General features: G+C 37.5%; 1 protein-coding gene across 1 annotated transcript in view; it reads left to right on the top strand.

The window, feature by feature from the left end:
* SHANK3 (SH3 and multiple ankyrin repeat domains 3) overlaps positions 1–20,382 on the top strand; it is a 181,501-nt gene extending 161,119 nt beyond the window's left edge. The window contains exons 22-26 of the mRNA XM_072402006.1: positions 521–648; positions 920–1,025; positions 1,462–3,691; positions 13,262–13,387; positions 16,392–20,382. Of these exons, the coding sequence (XP_072258107.1) occupies positions 521–648; positions 920–1,025; positions 1,462–3,691; positions 13,262–13,387; positions 16,392–16,920 (3,119 nt within the window). The 3' untranslated portion in view covers positions 16,921–20,382. The remainder of the gene's footprint in view (positions 1–520; positions 649–919; positions 1,026–1,461; positions 3,692–13,261; positions 13,388–16,391) is intronic.
* Positions 20,383–21,012: the final 630 nt, after the last annotated feature.

The following is a 21,012-nucleotide window of genomic DNA, read 5'->3' as shown; positions in this document are numbered from 1 at the left end:
TGTTTTCTGTTATCTTTTTCACATCATTTTTGGCATCACACTTGTTTACATTTCTTTCTATAACGACATGGTGTCCTAATAAATCTATTCCCCTTCTAAATTCTTTCATTTTTTTTTTTACAGCCTACATATTTTTTCTAGTGCCATGCATGTAGAAAAAAAGGTCAAAAACTTAGCTTTTGAATCTTGAAGACTTTGAATTACTTGATACTGTACATTGTGTTAAAAATGTATATGTTTGTATTGAATCATGAGCTCCAGTATATACCAACTATCTAGGCCACATGGTACTAAATGGAGAGACCCCACTAGTACAGTAAAAAGGTTGTGCAAACAATTTTTAATAATATTAAAAGCAACCAGATTCAACTAAAAAACAAAGTCTTTGGCCCCCATGCAAACACTGCGAAAACCTCCTAAATACCTAGCGTACTACTAAATGTACTGATATATGTTTGGAGCTACTAAATAAATAAAGGTAATAGCTCCACAGCCATCGATTTCTTCATTCTTCTTGCAGAACGACTCGATGAGATATTGGTGGCTTCTGATCCCTCTTTGAGACCAGAGATTGCTGAGGCTGACTCCAGAGCTGCTACAGTCAAACAGCGACCCACAAGCAGACGCATCACCCCAGCTGAGATAAATGTAAGAAATAGATATTTTTATCTTCACCAATTCAACAACATATATATTCTGTCTTTGCTATTTATGCATAAAAATTAAGAAAGAGGTTTTCTATAGAACTGTGATGTTAGACTTTGCATTTTTAGCAGTATGGCTACCATAACCTGGAACCAGTTTCAGAAATTGTATGCTGTGCACTTTATAATCTGATGTTCAGTTTATGACTGTAAAGTAATTTTGGTTTTTCTTGTGTCTCAATGACATATTTGATATTTGTCTGTTTTTGTTACAGTCACTGCTAGAAAGACAGGGGATTTCACCACATGCAATATCACGTATCCCCAGTGAAAGGCCTCATATTTCCCTTCACCATGGCATGTCTCGAACCAAGTCTGTAGGTAAGTAACAAAATAAAAAAATGTCACATGCTGTAAATAACTGTAGTATGTGAATATGTGTAAACTATTTGATATATGTATCAATATACACATATACAGTAAATGTAGTATTTATACATTTATGACACAATAAAGTCTTTTACCCAAATACTTACCACTTACAAAGTATTATTCATAGCTCTATGTCCAGATTAAAAGTTAGTGTAGTATCTTGCTGGTTGCCTTTTTACCTTTTCATATGTATTTATACAAATATGGTCCTGCAGTTTATGGTAGTATGTTTTAAGTTTTTGTGGGCTGCTCAGAGTAGCATAGAGTAGCACTAACGACAAGTAACTGTTTTGAATGAGTTGCATTTTGAAAGCAAGTTTGTTTTCCAAAAATATTTTAATGGCTTTTAGCTGTGTAAATGTTTTATTCATGTGTCTCCTATCAGGTGAGGATGAAAAACTGTCAGATTCATTCCTTGATGGACGTTTTCCACGCAGCACCTCCATGCAGGATTCTTTAAGAGAAGGTCCAATGATACCACCTCCTCCTCAAAAAACTGCTCCCCCACCTCCATCCCCATATTATTTTGACACAGGACCACCTCCTGCTTTCTCTCCACCTCCACCCCCTGGTAGAGGGTATGATACAGTGCATTCTAGTTTTAAACCTGGTTATGAAGCCAGACTTCATGGGCTGCAACATGGAATGGGTTCTGCAGAGCTCTTAAGTATGGATCGTGCCATTCCTATTCCTGATCGGCAAAAACGTGCTCGATCCATGATTATTCTTCAAGATACATCTCACCTTCCTGTGGAACCTACAAGTATTCCTCGGCCTGGCCCATCACCTACCCATCCAGAAAAACTAAAACGTAGAAGCCGGCCTGTGGATAATCCTTATGCTAATATGGGTCTGTTTGCACCAATGAAGCCTCAGCGCAAAAAAAGTCCACTTGTTAAACAGCTCCAAGTAGAAGATGCCCAGGAGCGAGCTGCATTAGCGATGGCTGGGGGTTATTCCCGTGATCCCTCACCCTCAAGGCGCAGTCCAAGACAAAGCATGATGGAGTTGGGAACTGCACACCATGATCCACTTAGTAGTCCTTTTGCAACAGCACTCGCAGGAGTAATGAAAGATCGTGAGCGACGGCTGGATGAGAAGCGTAAATCCACAGTCTTCCTTTCGGTCGGAGCATTGGAGGGTACGCCACCTTCCCCAGATCTCCCCTCTCTGCAGCCTTCACGGTCTGTTGATGAGCGGTTACTGGGGAGTCGTGATGTCCTCCTACCATCTCCAGGTTCTTCACTCAAGTCACTTATGTATAGCAGTCCTCATTCTACATTCATTCACCCCTTAACTGGTAAGCCCCTTGATCCCAACTCTCCTCTTGCACTTGCGCTGGCCGCAAGGGAACGTGCGCTTTCTGCCCAGGCATCATCTCCCCCTCCTCCAAGGACACCAACTCCAATAAGGAGTCCAGATTCAGACAGAGCTCCTCCACTCTTTCTGGAAATTCAAACCAAAGAGGGGGAGATGGGTATGGAATTAGAAGGATCAGCATCACCTATATACAGCCCATCAGGGGCACAAATAAAGAGCCAGTGGGGTACCCCCCTAAGAAGGGATGGAGATACTCGAGCAGAAAAAAGCCAAGAACGACCAGAAAGCAAAGCAGAGGAAAGGAAACCTATGATTTTAAGTATCGTTGACACCTCTCAGCAGAAGACAGCAGGGCTTATAATGGTGCATGCTACCAGCAATGGAACCGAAGATAAAGAGCAGGAGCCACCAGCTACTACTGACCAGCAAGAAGCTACACAGGCCCAGGATACTGAAGAGAAGGCCCCCTCAAGCTCTTCTTCTGATAAAACACTTGGGCAGGGAAGCTCAGAGGAAGAAGTTGAACCATTTGGGGCCAATTTGCCACCAGCCATGCTGTCCTCTAGTGATGAGGAAACTAGAGAAGAATTAGCAAAAATTGGACTATTGCCTCCTCCTGATGCTTTTGCAAATGGAGTCCTTGTCACCAAACCTGGCACCCCCATCAGCCAATTGACTCGGCCTGGTACTTTGACTGTGCCATCTGCCAAGCAAGCTAGTAGTGTACCACCCTCAGGGAAGCCTTCTGATGCCCCGCTGCTCCATCCAGAGTCAGCTACTGACTCTGGTGTGGAAGAAGTGGACACCAGGAGCTCGAGTGACCACCATCTGGAGACCACGAGCACCATCTCAACTGTGTCCAGCATGTCCACTCTATCCTCAGAGAGTGGGGAGCCCACTGACACCTACACCTCGTACGCTGACGGTCAAACTTTTATACTCGAGAAGCCACCAGTGCCTCCAAAGCCCAAACTCAAGTCTCAACTGATGAAGGGCACCGTGACCTTCAGGGACCCCCTGCTCAAGCAGTCCTCAGACAGTGAGCTCATCGCCCAGCAGCAACTTGCAGCGGGCCGTCCGCGCTACCTCTTTCAGAGAAGATCTAAACTATGGGGAGATCCAGTGGAGAGTCGGCCCCTTTCCCATGGGGGACCTGTTGAAATAGAAAAGCCGTCTGTAATTGGAGAGATTAGTTCCCGACTTCAGCTGCTAAACAAGGATACGCGGTCACTGGGGGAGGAGCCATCAATTCCGGGAATGGACCCCGGCAAGAAATCTCCAGTGGTGGCGGCTCGGTAAGATTTGTTAAAAATTAGATCAAGATTGTTGAGAATTGAACATAGGCTAAGTTAAAGATATTAGCTATAATTTGTTATAGAGGAAAGACAAAATCATTAAGAATAATTTAAACAATTTTCGAAAATAAATAAATAAATAAATAATACAGGCTACAATATTCCACACAGCTGAATGCTTGTAGTAGTGTTGTATGTCAGTCTTTCCATCACACTATAACATTGTGCCTGACAGTGTTGTCATTCATCCATCATATTCTTTCTTAAATATGTTAAAACCTTATTTTTCAATTTATCTAATATAATTTTAGATGTTTGTTTTCATTAACATCATACAGAGAGCTAATAAAGCCCTTACTAAAATATACCTAACCTAACAAGCATTACTGTTTCCATTTACGTTTTAAAATTTCAATTTTGTAAATCAAATTCTGTTTCTCACTAACTTCATAACTGTTCCACGTAACATTCTATTAGATATACAAATTGTATAACTTTTTATATGGTTGCACAGTGCTGTCCCTACTACACTGCGATTGTCTGCCTGATGTTCCTGTTTTTGTTTGTGGCTCTTGTTACACTTACTAGTTCATCCAATAATATGGGGTTTGTTTATCAATGTTTTAACTCAGATTTTCCCTGCAAACAAATTTTCACACATGCAGAAAGTTGCAGAAGCAAGCATTTTACACAAGGCTTAATCTGAAAAATGTGTAAATATTGGGTATGGTCTGTGAATCCCAGGTGAAAACATTGATAACTAGACCCCTATGTATACATCACCATTAGTGCATTTTTCTTATTGAGATATAGGCCCTGATTTATGAAAGCTCTCCAAGGCTTGAGAGAATACACTTTCAGAAGTGAACTGGGTGATCCAGAAAACATGGAATGGATTTTTAAAAGTCATTTGCTATTTGCTAGCAAATGTTTTGAATCCTGGACTAGATCCATTCCAGGTTTGCTGGATCACCCAGCTTCACTGATGAAAGTGTATTCTCTCCAGCCTTGGAGAGCTTTCATAAATCAGGGTCCTAGAGTTTGCCTAATACTGAAGTTAGTAAATGGACAGTTTGTGTCTAGCTTTTATAAATAAGGTACATGGTATGTGAGTCCCAACCTACTATTTCTGTAAATGCCCCCCTAACTAATTCCTACTTAAAACAAGCTTGTTTGATGTAATGGTTTAAGTCATCTATTTATAAATCAGCTTTTATTTGGTTGGATTTAATTGTTGAAATACAATAGCTGTTTTAAAATACTGCATTGTAGTATTAAATTGTGTGCAGTTGTTATGAAACATTAACAAAAATATTTCTTATAAGGCACCTGTGTTGATTGGCTTTTGATCTCTTCAGATTTGTTTTGCATTCCCTTACAAGTCAATAGGGATGCAAAACCTACTTGAAGTAGAAAATGCAACTGAACTGAATGCAAAATGCAACTGAAGGTCAGATAGACTTATCAATGGATTCTAAATGACCTCAAACTCATCAACACAATCCTGAAGCAAATTCTTTGTATAATGTTCATAGTATACCCCAATTTAGGGTTTGGCTGTATTAACAGCCAGAAAAACATTTTTGCTTGGTAAAACAAGCCATTGCACCACATTCAAAAAGTGTGCAAATACGTGGCAAGATAGAATTCAACTCTGATAATTTGATAAATCAACCCCTTAATATACTTTCCCACTTCCTGAGCTGGGGTTTCATGCTGGTAGGACATGTGTACCTCATCATCAGGTTATGGTCATAATGCAACCTTGCATGTTCTTGCAGTGCTTGAAGCAATGTTTGTTTCTTGGAGAGCATTAGATGGGATCAATCCCTAAAATCAATGAATTTTGTAGGTTCTGAGTAGCAAATAAATGCCTAATGTAGAAGCGTTTACTAGATCTCCATCTGCTTCTTCTACATTGAACTTTATTTGACCCTTTCAGAATGTTTTGCCTGAATAATTATTGACTTTAAAGGTAATTTTATACTTTTTAACAGAAAGAAAAAAAAATCTAGTTTAATAAATTACTCTCACATAGTTTACTTTTATGTCTTCAAATACATTATTTAGCATTTGCTTCCTAGATAGGCAATGTGTACAAACATATGTAGGGTAACCAACCTGGCTAAATGATATTTCCTCTTTTAGCATAATTTAATAGGCTTGTCATTTGTGTTGAAAGCAGTCATTGTCAGTTATACCCAAGTGGTCTTTAAACAACTCTAAATAACAGCTTGTACCTTGTTTAAGATGAGCAAGAAGAGGTGAGCACACAAAGAAAATCAAATGCTTAGGGGAAAGAAATCACTTATCATAGGAAAATGTTGAATATCATATTCTGTCAAGCTACTCTCAGTTGATCCATTAGGCTATAAGATTGATTTCTGGTGATTTAAATTTGTTGGGTAATATCAGGAATCTAATTTTATGATAAATGTATTTTTCACTGGAGAATGTCAGGGGATATGTCAAAAAAATGAAAAGATTGTTTTCAGATTTAGGAACAGTGGCAGCCCAGACTAAGCTGCCTGTGTAAAACAGACCAAATTAAATGACAATTTCGCATACAACATCAAGGACCCCTTGTATAACCACTAAACCCCATTTAGAGGAACAGTTTTTACCCCAAGAGACGTACTTACCTGCTTCATTGACAGCATCCACCCTTTCATCCCGGCAAGTGAAAATGTAGTACTTGAAACCTAACATCCCGTAGACTTGAATTAGATTTGCTTCGCCAGTATGAGTACATCTCATTCATGTCTATTGGACATAACTCCACTAACATACAGTTTTTTACCTGCTGGGTTGTAAACAATAAAGGAGACCTCCCATTTTTAATCGAGGTTCATGCTGCTACTAAATCTCAAGTCTTTCCCCAGGCTTCACAGAGTAGTTAAAGAAGCTTACAAACCAATACAGAAGCAATAGTGTAGAATTTAATATTGTAAAAAAGTATAAAGATCATCAGTTACTTTTAAATTATTTGACTTCCCTAATCAGCTTGATGCTGTATTTGTAATATACTTTATTTGTAACAAAGATTTCTAGCAGCCCTGCTCCCCTTTACTGACAGAGCACTTTTATGCTGGGTTTTAAGGGCTTGCTATCACTATACATGGCACCATCACATGTTGGTGTGTGTGTACTTATGCATTTTGTTAGGCAGCCTATTCATGTGAAAGGCTTTCCTGCAGGTCTGTAATGTAGTGCATGCTGCATTTTTCAATGACTTGCCATTTATTGTACTATAATGTGCTGATAAGGTGCACTTGGGTGACATTAACAATGAATGGCAACCCAGCACACCAACTCATGTGCTATACATTGCCTCAAGGCGTGTTTGATTAAAAATGGAAATGTGTGTTAAATCTGTACACTTATGGGAATGGGCTCGTCTTCAAAATAGCAACCCAGTATGGTTTTGAAATATACATATCTAAAATGTTACAGATACAGAACTCATTGCTAATTTAAGTCAGATTGATAAAAGACGGTATTTAGCAGTCAGTTTGGATATACTGTATGATTATACAGTGACTGTTTTTACTTAGCTCCGAATTAAATCTAAGGAAGTATCTTTCTGTATGATTCAGACATAGAATGTGCTTAATTCAGTGCTGCACTCCATCGTCTAGAAAGCTTGTCAGGTGACGCAGGACAGACTCATTGTTAATTTCTTTGCTAATTTCTGTGTGTAGGAGGTGCAAGATACCTCCGACAATGTTACTGGGAGCTGTGCACTGATATCCCGCTGCACAGACTTTTATCTGATAGGAAGTTAGCAATTTATTTTTCAAAAGGATTTGGGGAACTTTTGATCCTGTTCTAATTATCTGACTTGTTCCAATCTTTTATTCATAATATTACTTATAGTGTATTATTATCTTTAGTAAAGATTTTATTCTTAGCCTATTAGCCCAGTTAATGATACATGATGGTTTCATATTGGAAAGCATGATAACAAGGGCAGAATTTTCATCACTGGCACCTATAGGGGCACAATCTTTGATGCCCTAAGCAACATTTTTTCTACTAGAAACACTTTTTTCACCCAGAACATATGCTTGATTTATTATTCCTAACCTGGAAGCCCCTTTAATACGGAGACTCCCAAATCTCCTTTACCCCACCCTAGGGAATGAGTATAGAGGTACATAAAACCCATTACTAATTCCCTGAAAGGGTTAAAATATGTGTAAAAAAATTGGTTGAGGTTTTCATGTTAAATCATTTTATTAAATGTGTGTGTGTTTGTGTAGTAAACATTCTTTTTTACAGGTTATCCCATGTCAGGATGATTCCCATGGCTGCTTTATTCATAACATGAGCACAGCCATGGGACTCCTCCTGACAGTGAGGGATCCCCGGGCACTAGGGGTTAAATGAGGACAAGGCTCCCCATTCACCTCTAGTGCTTTGCTGCTCCCACAGCCTTAGAGGAGCTGTGGTATGTTTAAAAGATACAGAACACATGTCACAGCTCCTCTAATGTGAATATTTTAATGTAATCTAAGAAAGAGAAGAGGTACAAATAGAATATTGTTAGGTATATAAACGACTGTTAGCGTTTTTTTTACGCTGTCAGAAAAGAAACATACTCCATTTAATACCTTTTATCTATACCAATATAACCAGTAATTATTAAGAATTGAAGCAAACCTATTCTGTAAATTTAAGTGATAGTCTTTACCAGTTGTATTGATTTAAGCAGCAAATGTTCAGAGGTACTTATGTCAGTTTGTCAGGCATAGTGCATACAGAGCAACTATTATGTCACATCAACATATACCCTCAGGTCAGATATACGAGTCAATAGATATTGGGTTTAGCGTACACTTAGGATTGGAAAGAAACAATAGTAGACGATAGATGGTCTTGATGCAGAGTGAGCATTCATTCTGTTCTTGCTTTGAGTTCTTACAGGTTTATACTACTTTTTTAGAATAGGTTTCAGAATTACTTTTATACACAAGCTCTGTTTAAAGAATAAAACTAACTGCATTTACTCTTTGTACAGTCCGAAGACACACTTTTTGGACACTAATGTTGCCCTCTGTACTGCAGTGTCACTGCACATGTAAACTGCAAAATGCTGTAATGTTTCATCTATGGAGCTGTCCATCAATAAGTAAAATGCAACACACTAAGCATTGTGTAACTCATAATCATACAGTATAGAGGAGACTAGGCTATTCACTCAGGACATCAGGATTTTCTGAAAAGTAATTTCCTACATATAGCTGAACTTTAGCTGTTCTCCCGTACTGGAATTGCTTACTTTCATCTCTCTGCACACTGTAAGCCTATTATAGTATGCATTAAAAGCTGCTGAAAATGAGATCCTTTCATGACAGGAGAGCATCAGCATTATCTAGTCCTCCTTAACCTTACTATCTCCAGTCCACACCTTTTATACATTAGATTTAGTTCTTTCACTCATGAAGGCTCAGTGTGACATTGAGGCATTACTTTCTTCTGTTTGCATTGCAGAGAGAAGTACAAAGACCAAATCATGATATAACTGGGTCCACAATAAAAGAACCAGGGAAGGCAAATATAGGCACAAAAAACTTTAGCTATGTAAGGATAATGTAAAGGTGTTATCATTCCTCCTTATCTTGTAGTACAAATTAATGGGTTCAGGTCAATACCTCAAACATAGCCACACATCCACCACTGTAAAATTTACTGCATAAATCACTGCATTTACAGCCAAATTTAAACACATAAATGAAGGTAGACTAAAATATATTGTATTGTAAAGTATTGCATTTATAGTTATTTAGTTTTCCACATAAAAACTATAGTTGTCCTTGTGAGAGATTTTAGGATTAACGGTTCAGCTACAGAAGATAAAATACACTGCATGCTAAATTGTATGCAAAGTGTAAATGGCTGAGCCTTACATCTGTTTTAAAATTGATATAAAGTCTATGTATGTGAAGCTAGTTTAACATACAGATGCATTTTTTATCAAATATGATATGCAGCACCATATCCCTGTCTAATATACACAAAACCACAAATTTTAGAGCCCTTTCACAGTCGGTCTCACAGTTGTTTCTCTTTCCCTATTGTTGGTATTTTTGCCTCCTCTTACCTGTATCTTTCTGTTTACAACCTAGACAGAAAAAAAACGGTCAACGGTCAAATGCTTTTATTATTCATGACACAAGAGTGTAATGTATTATAGAAGCCAATGCAACAAGCAGATTACATTCTGGTCACCTGGAAAATTTCTGTCCTATATGGCTAAGTATTTAACCGGAATCAATTTTTTTAATAGAGATCCAGCAGAAACTGCCCTATGTATTGGCCTTTGTTTTAGGATTGAAATCTGTACTTCCCTTGTTAAGCATTACGTTTTCTCCTATTTTGCCTGAAAATTTCGGAAATGAGGAGATAGCCACAAATAGCCTGGGCATCATGCTTTCCTCTCATTTCCTTAGACCTCACAGTGTGCACAGCATAAGCCTGTGCCTGCAGATAAACATTGGCAGATCATCAATGTGGACATGCTAATACTAATGCCTTTAGTTGGCTTAACAATATAACATGTACTGAAACCATTGATAAAGGATTACTGCAAAATGCTAAAATATACTATTTTATTTTATTAATTTGGTGTAACTAGAGGGGATAAGACAATAAGTAAAATAACCATCCGATTGTAACTGACATTTTCTTACAACATGCATCCTCCAATTCTAGGGCTGTAGTGTGAGGGAAATGATGACCCTTGCATTAATGTACAGCCTGTAAATCGGAAAATAGCAGCTTCCGGCAGACAGGTATTGTACAAAGTACCTATATGTGCAAAGTAAATTCTAATAGTAATAAGGATGATAAAGCAATGCAAACATTGTATGGAGTCAAAGTAGTTAGGAGAATAACTGCAGGTTCATGTGCACACTATATTCTTAAAATCTCTGAATTCAGCTGGTAGGAGTGTCAACCTGATGTGCCCAAAATACTACTACAATGCTATTTTAGGGCATTGTTAAAAATTGTAATTTTTTTATGCTGGTAAAATAAATTAAAACCAAAAATACAAAACTTTTTTCCAGTTTGATCAGTGTTTTAAAACAACTAATGATACTGTATATATATTATATAAAATTCCCTGTTTATAAGGACACTGTACTAGTGTTTCTTTTATAAAACATGAAAATAATAATAATAAAAATAATATTATATTAAAATATAATAAAAAAAATATAATATTATATATAATAAAACACAAAAAACAACATAGGGCTCCAATTTCAAAGCAGAGAATCAGACATTCCCTAATACTTTCCTTTGTGAGAATCTTCCAGGCCCATGTGTTTTAATGGAAGTAATTGATTCCTACAAGGTAATGTTTGGGGCAATGTTAGATTCCCAGTGTTATGAAAAGAGCCTATAGAGGTTCTATTGATAAAACAATACAGTGTATTATTTTATTTTACACAGAAGTACATAGTGAGACCCAGCTGGTAAAATGACTGCTGTAGCTGGAGAACTATAACATGAAAAAATGACCAGTGATTACATCGTGATTAGGATTTTTTTTTGTTGCCTATACGCTATGTTTGTAACTGTTTATTAGGTGAACTCATGTTGTAGTTAACAGCAGGTGCCAATAAGCTTATCATATATTTGACAGGTCTAGGAAAAAATAGTGACCAGGCATATCCTTTACTTCAGAAGGAACAGGCATGTCTCTTGAACAACAAAATACATTTTTACTTACAATCACCTGTCCACACTCTGTCACGGGCACTGACATCTTCAGTTCCTCGTATGGGTGTCAGATCTTGGGCCATCCTAATTGGTTGGGCCAGGATGATGTAACTCCCATGCAAGCGTGCTGGAGTTCCTTCAGTTTCAACAGCCCCAGGAAATGAAAATTGCAAGCAGGCAGGTAAGTATGTTTTATTACAGAAGGAACTCCTATTGTCTATTCTGCAGTAATAAATATTCTGCAGAAATGATCTATGTGGCCCATATGTCAGTCTTTGGTCTGTATAAAACTTAACCTAATGCCAATTGTTTTTCTCAAAAGAACACTTAATACTTATACCAATTGTCAGTATTTCTGACTTATTCTTTGTTGTATACAGGATATATAAGGAACACCAATCCACCATATAGGGCATTTCTGCAGTAAGAATTCCCTTAATTGTTCTTTATGAAGAATTAAGGTCAAGTGTTGGGTATGACTATATAGGAAAAAGTCATATGTTATAATGAGTAAAGGTGACCCATATAGTTGGCTGGTGTCACTGGTGTTGCTTTTCTATCCTTTGTACTAGACATTAGTGAAAAAATATTGGTATGAGAACTGCTGGGTAAATGTTCCTTTTAGGGAAACTTTCTAGTATTTACCCAGAGATTGGCTTCAGTATTCTACCGCCTAGGGATAGGTGTGAGCTGTATGTCCCATTTTTTTGTTAAGCTGTGTAGAATATGGTTAATTGAACCTCTCATTTGTAGCTCCCATCCTTTATACTGGATTGTCAAAACACCAGTGCCATTATAATCCTGACTTTATAAATGAACAATTCCTGTGTTCATTTCTGCAGTCCATCTTCCCCTGTCATTTCCCTTTACAGTTTTATGCTTGCTATAAAGCTGCCCTTTAATTATTATTTCGACAATTATGGCAATTTCATATCTTGAAATGTTATCAATAGAGGATTAGCTTAAACTGCTGATTATCAACCTCTTCTAAATAGTACCTAACAAAAGTACTTTAGTCATTCTTATAACCATAACCATCATTAATATAAGTATTGTATTTAAGTACCTTTTTGTTACCCTAGTTTAAAATCAAGCTATTGCATTGAAATGGTCCCACTGCAGAAATATTTTGTTAACTTTCCACACTAGCATAGAAAGACATTTATTTCTCCCAATACAGCCATATGAAAATCAATCAAACCAGTGCCCTTAAAAACCAACATATGCATTGCAATTTAACCATTTGGAAGATTGTAGTATAATTCGACTTCAACTCTGGTAATAATAAGTAAAATGAGGTTTTCCCATGAAATTCTATCCTCTCCTGTCTTGGAGAATTTTTTTTATCAGGCCCGTTATGTTTTGTAAATATTTGCAATTTTTTTTTTTTACAAAAAAATAAGTTTGTGTGAAATAAATGGATTATACATATACAAATCAAATATTCAAATCGATGATAGTCGTAATTAATCAAGTGAAGGTTGCATGAATCCTCAGTGTGATTGTTTTATATGTGTGTGATGGCTGACCATGACCATGTTGTCTTACAGTAGTTTGGTAATAACTCCTCTGGCCAGTCTGAGAGGAGACTATCGTTTTTTAGTTGTTCTGGATTTTGCAATGTTAACATCTCTCTTTCCCATCCCATCTCTCATTCCATGTCCTCTATCTCTGTCTTGCTATACTTCCTTTTTTTTTCTTTTTTTTTTCATTCTCCCTCAACTTTAACTTTTACCCTGACTTGCCCCCTATATCTTCTTCCTTCCCCCAACCTTCCTTTCTTTTTTTTCTCTGTATCTCTTTCTGTCCTCTCTCCTCATATTGCATGGTAATACGTCTCAGACACTCAGATGCTCGGGGTCTTGGCTCATTGTGTAAGTCTTTGCATGCAGCCACCAATCAGCGGCAGGCTCTGTCTGTATGTCTGTCTTCCTCCTTGACCTGTCTTGTGACTTTTTCTTCTCCGAGGTCAGTGGAGTAATATCTGGAAGTCTGTTTTTTGTCCTTACCCTTTCCCTCAAATGCACTAGAAAATGTCTTCCATTTATGCATTTAAAAAGAAGATCTTTAGGAACAGATTATGAATCCCTCATACAATTGGTTCCATAAATATATCTAACAAGCCATGTCCAAGTCTTTACATATGTGAAAACATTGGCATGGGCTGATGTACATACAAGTGGTAAGGGTTGTGTATGTACAATGTTTTCTAGTAAATGAACTTGCTCCAGATATTTACCATGATGTAAGGTACATTGAAGGAACATATGTTTGTACTGATATATCTGTGTGCCCTGTGTATACAATATTATATTTGCTGCCATCTTCCTCCTCCCTTTTCACTTCTCTCTCAAAGGCTCAAAGTTACTAAACGGTGGTAAGTGTAATTCTTCAGTATTTATGAGAAAACATCAGAAAGAAAATCTTGGCACAGCCTAAGTAATACGCACATATACAAATTCACACACTTATTTGCTGTTGCTGATATGCTAGAGTGATCACAAACATTTAACAAACATATCAAACTAAATAACTCTTTTAACATTTTTATATGAACATTGTTTTTATTTTGTTACCCCCCTGCATATTTAAAGCTGAACTCCGACAAGCAGTGCAATACAAATTTAAAATACATATATGAGAACTGTTTTACCTACTAAAGAATTTTTAATTTTCTGCAGCAGGTTTTGTGATAGTTACTAGACATCACCGTCAAGCCACTGAATTCCAGTAGCTCACCTTAGTGAAACAATTCTAATCCTACTGACTGGACGGTGATAAAGCAGAAGTTCATTGATGAGTTCATCACCCTGCTCTCTTCTAAATATTTTCCTGTACTGCACATGTGCACTGCAGAAGAGCCTGATTGGCTTCTAATGTTGACCCTCCCTCTCCCAGTCAGCTGTGCAGGAAATAACAAGTGTCTGATATTACAGGGATTACAATATTTACAAATTAAAAATGTGTTTAATTATTTTTCTGTAAATACCCAACTGCATTGGCTTTTTTATCTATCTGAATTTCAGGCTTTAAATACATTTTTTCTTTCCCTAACAAAAAAAGCTGATGACATTGTCAGTGGAGGGTCCTACAGTAGAGATACTGCAGAGTTACAGGTAGTGAGTTTGACAAGGGATGAAGGATTACAATTTGTTGCAAAGAAAGTAGGGGGAGTAATCATGTGATTGCTCAAGGACTAGAGGGTTGGTGGGCATATCCAACTTTAGTGTAGCAGAACATGGCCAGCCAAGTTTATGTAAAATTTTACAGAGCAGGAAAGTGTTCTTAGCAGACACTGACAGCACGTTATCTTGGGGACATAAGTAATGTTTGCAACTGGTTTTCTAACCTGCTTGTTTGATGAGAGCTGTTAGCCAGTGGTCACTGCTTGCCACCATAAACAATTAAATTGTCACGCGTTCCAGTCAATTGTCATGCAACTGTCATCTCAAGTCTATGAACTGCTAAGGAGTTATCGTTGTCACTAGAAAATATTTTTATATATAATTTATAAATTTGTAACGGAACATCATACTTCTTCTAATAGTTAGATTTTTTGTTCAATAAATGCAGCTCATTATGGAGTTTATAGCCAATAATTTGAAACTTGTGTTTTGGCATAGGCTGCAAATCCATTGTATTACATCACAAGCATAAAAAGAGCCATGTGAGTAATGCTTTCATTGTAGGAATATTAACCCGTATCCTAAATTTGTTGGTTTAAGTAGAAATGTGGATAAATAGAGGCATGATGAACTTTTATTGCACCTTATTTCTTATTCTGCCACACGGTTCGTCATCTGTAACAGTAATCAGTGTTTGATAAACATCACTGTCCTTCATCGCTCATAATTTATCATTCTAATTGGAGGTTGATGAATGATTTAATTTGATTCTAACAAAGAACAGTTAAGAACTAATAGGCAAAGGCAGAGATTTTTTTTTACTGCAAGTCAATTATGTTTAGTTATAAAAAAAACAAGATACTTTGTAAATTATTCCAGTATAATATAGCAATTGGGTTTCCAGAAAAAAATGACTTTTATTTTTACACATTATTTTATGGTTGTTTATTTTGGGTAAATGTCACTACTTGCAGTACTAATTAATTAAGGATGTGCGTCATATTTGATACTAATTTCTACCTATTATATTGTAAAATGCACCATTTATATACTTCATACTTTGTTTTTGTCTTTGTCATTAGTTTGTATGATGTGTGCATATATGGCATTGATATCTCTCTGTAGCCTCCATGACAATGGCATGCCAATTTATGACAAATCTACAGTCATTTCATAAATGACTTTATATTGAATTGCAAAGGATACTTTCATACATTTCCAATACTTACAGTACTGCCGTTTAGTAACTACCACTGCTCCTGTTAGCTTTTTAAACACTTGAATAGTTCACTGTGTCACACTGACCTTAATCCACTCTTTCAGTAGCTTATTTAATTCACAAGTATCTTCATTCACGTTTCCTGAGGACAGGGTCTTAGAGATACTTGAAAGGATGTGGTGTTAAGAAATTAGAAAATTAATTTTTAACTCATATTACTTTCTTTCTTCTTTTCGCTCACTCTTTTTTCTCCTATCTCTTAAATTACTCTCATAATTCATGTTCCTGTCATCTTTCCTACAATTTTTTCTGCTCTGTACCTTTTTTCCCATGTTCACCCACTTTAAATAAATTTACTTTTTTTCCCTAATATTGTTCTTCTAACCAACCTCTGTTTGCACTTGTGATTTCTAACCATCCCCATCCTATTACTTTTGTCTCCCTCCCTGTGTGTTCTTCACATTTCTCTTCTTTACAATAACAATTTTCCATTGTGCACATGGTTTTCCCAATCCCCTTGTCTTCTTTTCACTCTGTTAATTTTTTTTTTTTTCAAATTTTCTTTCTTCCACTTCCTGCTTTGTCCTCTTTGCTCCCTTTCCTTATATTTTTTCTCTCCCTATCACAGCTTGTTCAGCAGTCTTGGAGAGCTGCACACTATTTCCCAGCGCAGCTATGGAACATCCTACACCGTTCGTCCAGGGACCAGACACCCCTTGACTCGCCGGGCACCTAGCCCTGTACCACCTTCTTCTGAGAGGGTGGAGCCCTTGGGTGGGGCACGTTCCTACACCCTTACACCTCCTACCATCCTGAAGTCCTCCAGTCTCTCAGTTCCTCATGAGCCTAAAGAAGTGCGCTTTGTGGTAAGGAGTGTCAGCGCCCGGAGTCGTTCTCCTTCCCCGTCTTCTGGGCATCCCTTGCACACTTCTCGTCCATTCCTGCAGAAGCCCCTTTCCCTTTGGAATAAGTATGATGTTGGTGACTGGCTAGAGAGTTTAAACCTTGCAGAACACCGGCTCAAGTTCCAGGACAATGAAATAGAGGGCTCACATCTACCTGCACTTACCAAGGACGATTTTGTAGAGCTGGGAGTTACCCGTGTGGGTCATCGCATGAACATCGAGCGTGCCCTCCGTCAACTCAGCACCAGCTGACCCGGTCAGGAGCTGCGGTCCCATCTACCGGGAGGGCAACTCCGCACCGCTGCGGGGGGAGGAATCCCTTTACATACACACAAGGACAGTCACACAACAGAATACCTAAAATACCCATCTGAAGACACACATAAACCAGGATACCTAGAGAAAACACAGTGTCTTGCACATAGTGAGAAAGGTTCATGTTGTGATGAACCCAGTAAAAGTGGAACACAATGCTGTTCACAGACACATACAGTAACTATAACCTGTGCTAGTATGATCACATTTAGCCTGTCACATGCAGACACACTCACTTTAACACATACTGATACACAGACTTTGACTCACACCATGACAGATGGAAAACACTATACACTATCTGATAAATCAGATGCACAGTGATAACATACACTGTCATATTCAGTAATCTCTGCACATACAAACACACAAAATCCTCTCCTTGTGCGGTGCAGTGGGGCCCAGTAATTGATCCCTCCCTCCCTCTTTCACTGTGCAATTGAGGGGGGGTGGGATCAGTCACAGGGTCCCAAGGCCAGGCCACTGTGTGTTTATGTCACCTTCTTTTTAATATACATAAATAAAGGGATCGCAGTCAGACAGAGATATCAGTCTGCAGGGGAACGGGGTTGAGCTGCACACCTCCCATAAGAAGATCTAACTCAAGTCCTGGAGAAACATCCATGGATTGGGCTGGAAGAGGCCGCAGGTTCCAGCCGCCGCCACTGTGGGACGCTTTTTATGCATCTTTTTAATTAGCTATATATTTGAAGAAAAAAAGGACTTAACCTATATATATATATCTCATATAAATATATATATCTATATATATCTATATACAAGACACCCTCTCACTGGACTTTTTATATACAGCAGATCTGGGGGTATATAGAGGTATACGCGGATCCCGTAATACCTCATTTGGGGTTTCAAATTTTATTTGATTATTTCTTATTTTATTTTTATTGGAGGTTATGAGTGTTTTTACAATAAACCCCTCACCATGCCACCAGCATTCTTTAGAATGAAACATGCATTTCTTTATTTGGGTCACATCTTACCAGGAATGATCATTATTTAGGTTTGTTTTAGGGGGCTTCTCATTTTCTTCAAATGTCATATTTATTTGCACATGGGTATTCATTAAAACTGGGCCATCCATATAACATGGTGGAAGATTGTCCTTAAGTTGTGACATTTATGTATGACTGTTCTGGGGGTATTTCCTATTGTGTTTATGCTAAGTTCCATCTTTTCTTTCCTGTAATATTCCATAGGGGTTACTGCTTATTCTGGCATTTGAGGTGAGTTTTTCTTCTGGTTATATTTGGTTAAAGATTTCATTGGTTGGACATTTTAGTTAAAATTGGGATCACATTTGGATATATAGTTTTCATTTAATTTGGAAATAAGTTGACTTACTCCAGAATTTTGTCTATTCAGGTGTTCAGAAATAGCAATTATTTCCTCACATTGCTTTTTTGGTTTAGCCGGAGAAAGAAAAGAATCCCAACCCTATAAAATGTTGTACATTTTCCCTAATATTTATCACCAATATCCTCCCTCCTAGGTCAGTGTTGTCCCAGAACAAGCAGGGCCTGCAGTGGATTTTAGTAAATGCCACTGACTGCAAGGTCAGCCTTCTCCTTCAGCCCCTTGTATATTGTCATTTATGGGACCATTGACTGGAAGTTGGGGATCACTGAGCCGGCTGGGTCCTCTCATGTACTGTGCCCTTGTGCACCTGAGGATGGATGACCCCGAGGGTGACCAACCTGGATCCAGTGTGCCTTATTGCCATGATAATCGCTTCAGGTCCCTAGTGGGGAGAAGCAATCTGAAGTAATCCCATTTCCTGCAGTGCCTTATCGCCATTGTGGAGCTTAGACAAGACCCTCTGACTGTGCTACTCTAGCAGCTGCCCTCTAAGCAGACTAAATTACAGTACCCAAGATGGAGCGATGGCTGCTGCTTCTCAGACTGGATCGCAACATCCTGACCCCTACACCCCTGTGGAGCCTCATGGACAGGGTTGTGTATCCAGTTACCTGTTTGGCAGAGGGATGTCATGGAGCCAGGTTTTTAAGGCCACATGCTTCTGCAAGGAGAGACAGGACTTTAATTTCAACTTTGTGTCATTTGTCACGCTTTTCTTACTGTCTCTAATTTCCTGTTTACGGGTTTCCATAATAATTGTGTATAGAATTGGCCAAGTGTCATCTACATATCTACATTGAATTAGCAATATTATACAAAAATGGCTAATCTATGTAAAATTCATATGGAAACTTAACAGTAAAATATATAACTAACCACATATAATTTGCTAGCTTCTTTTGCAATTGAAAATGCATTTTTGGTCTCTGATTAAGCATTATTTCCTGCTCTCCTGTGCACCAAATTCATACCTGGCCTCACAGTATACTGGTCAGATGCACCTAGAAGCATGCAGGAAGCCATAAAAATTAACTTTGCTGTATATATATATACAGATGAGATTTAATGAATAGAAGCTGAGAGAAATGTTTTACCAGTTGAATAATGAAAACTGTAAAATGATGTCTCTGAAAATGAAATTCTAATGTTTCTACAAGTATGAAAATATCATCAAACCTATTCTTAAATTAATTTTAAAATTATGGAAAAAATATTCTGAAATAAAGTCATAAATTACAAAAACATCTGAAAACACCCTTAAAACATAAAATACAACATTTGAAAGTAAACTACAAAGTAACACATGTTGTGTTTTGAAGAGATTTTAACATTTTCTGCTAACTTTCAATGATCAAACATAAATATAACACTAAAAGCATGAGTATAAAGTATATGTGCCAAAATAATGATCATATAAACATTTTTGCATATTTCTTTCTAGAAAAATCCATGTGTATATAGACCCCTATTTACTCTGTAAAAACCAGTGAAAGCCATTCATTATTATTTATATAATTGTTTGGTTTGCTATACATAAACATTTTATAATATTGTAGGCACCATACCCAAGTATTACACTTCGTCTGTCTAGATACATCTGTGTGTAGCTTCCCATTTACTTAAAGCTTCCACCAGAATGTTCCTCTCTTCTTTTTCCGGCTTTGCCTAAGCTTGAACAGGAGGGACCAGTATTAATATCTGGTTGGGGGGACTGGGTTTCTGCCATGGGGTAAATATCATCTGGTGCTAATAAGAGGGGGTGCAGTTTAATCTGCCTTTCTCGTATCTTAATGTTTTTAAGGCTTTCATACAGAGTGTGTGTTTCCCACAGAGCACTGCACAGCTACTGGGCACCCAATGTCTTGTCAGTGGACATAGGACAAGGGAGAAATGGATATGGCTTTGTCAGGCTGATTGTTATAAACATGATTGCTTTGATTGATAACAGGAGGATCTGTGTTCTGTTTTTTGCTTCTCCAAGTTATTCTACACTGGTTGCATTAAATGGATTGCATGAGCATATTATTGTGTCGTGGGACTTTATGACCAAAGAAAAATTAATAGGACATTGCTGCTAGCAACTGGGCATACTAGAAGGTGGTAAACAATTTTTTAAGTCTTTATTTTCTGTTATTTGGGTTCCTCTTGGTAAATGTGGCCAAATCAGTTACGGAATCTAGGTAAAATAAATCTGTTATAGTCTTACAATGGTTATACCATTCAAGTTCCCTCATGCACGCATCTGTGCCATTGACAGTTACATCATATATGATCATCATACACCAATAATGAGCATAACTAAAGTGTCACCTTGTGTTGGTATACAAACATCAATTTATTAAACAGAAAAGAAAAAAAAGGTCTTATACCATATCATTATGTTATCATAAAAGTGCTAACAAAGTCTATATGGGTATGTTATGCAGCATCATTACCTTAAAATCATTTTGGAAAACAAAAGCCTATTTAGGTAAGCAAAAAATGTTTTAAAAAATGTAACCAAACAATTGTTTCCTCAGCCTTATATTCTGCTTTTCCTTTTTTATACCATCAGTTTGAAATTTCTTGTTATGTACATTTGACATATTTGTTCATGTTTTCAGCCTCTTCACTCACAATTTTACAATTGATATAAAGCAGAATGAATCTTCC

Source organism: Pyxicephalus adspersus, chromosome 2, assembly GCF_032062135.1.
Source record: "Pyxicephalus adspersus chromosome 2, UCB_Pads_2.0, whole genome shotgun sequence".
Taxonomy (NCBI): Eukaryota; Metazoa; Chordata; class Amphibia; order Anura; family Pyxicephalidae; genus Pyxicephalus; species Pyxicephalus adspersus.
Note: the sequence above shows the minus strand (reverse complement) of the source record. Positions and strands in the feature narration are given on the sequence as shown.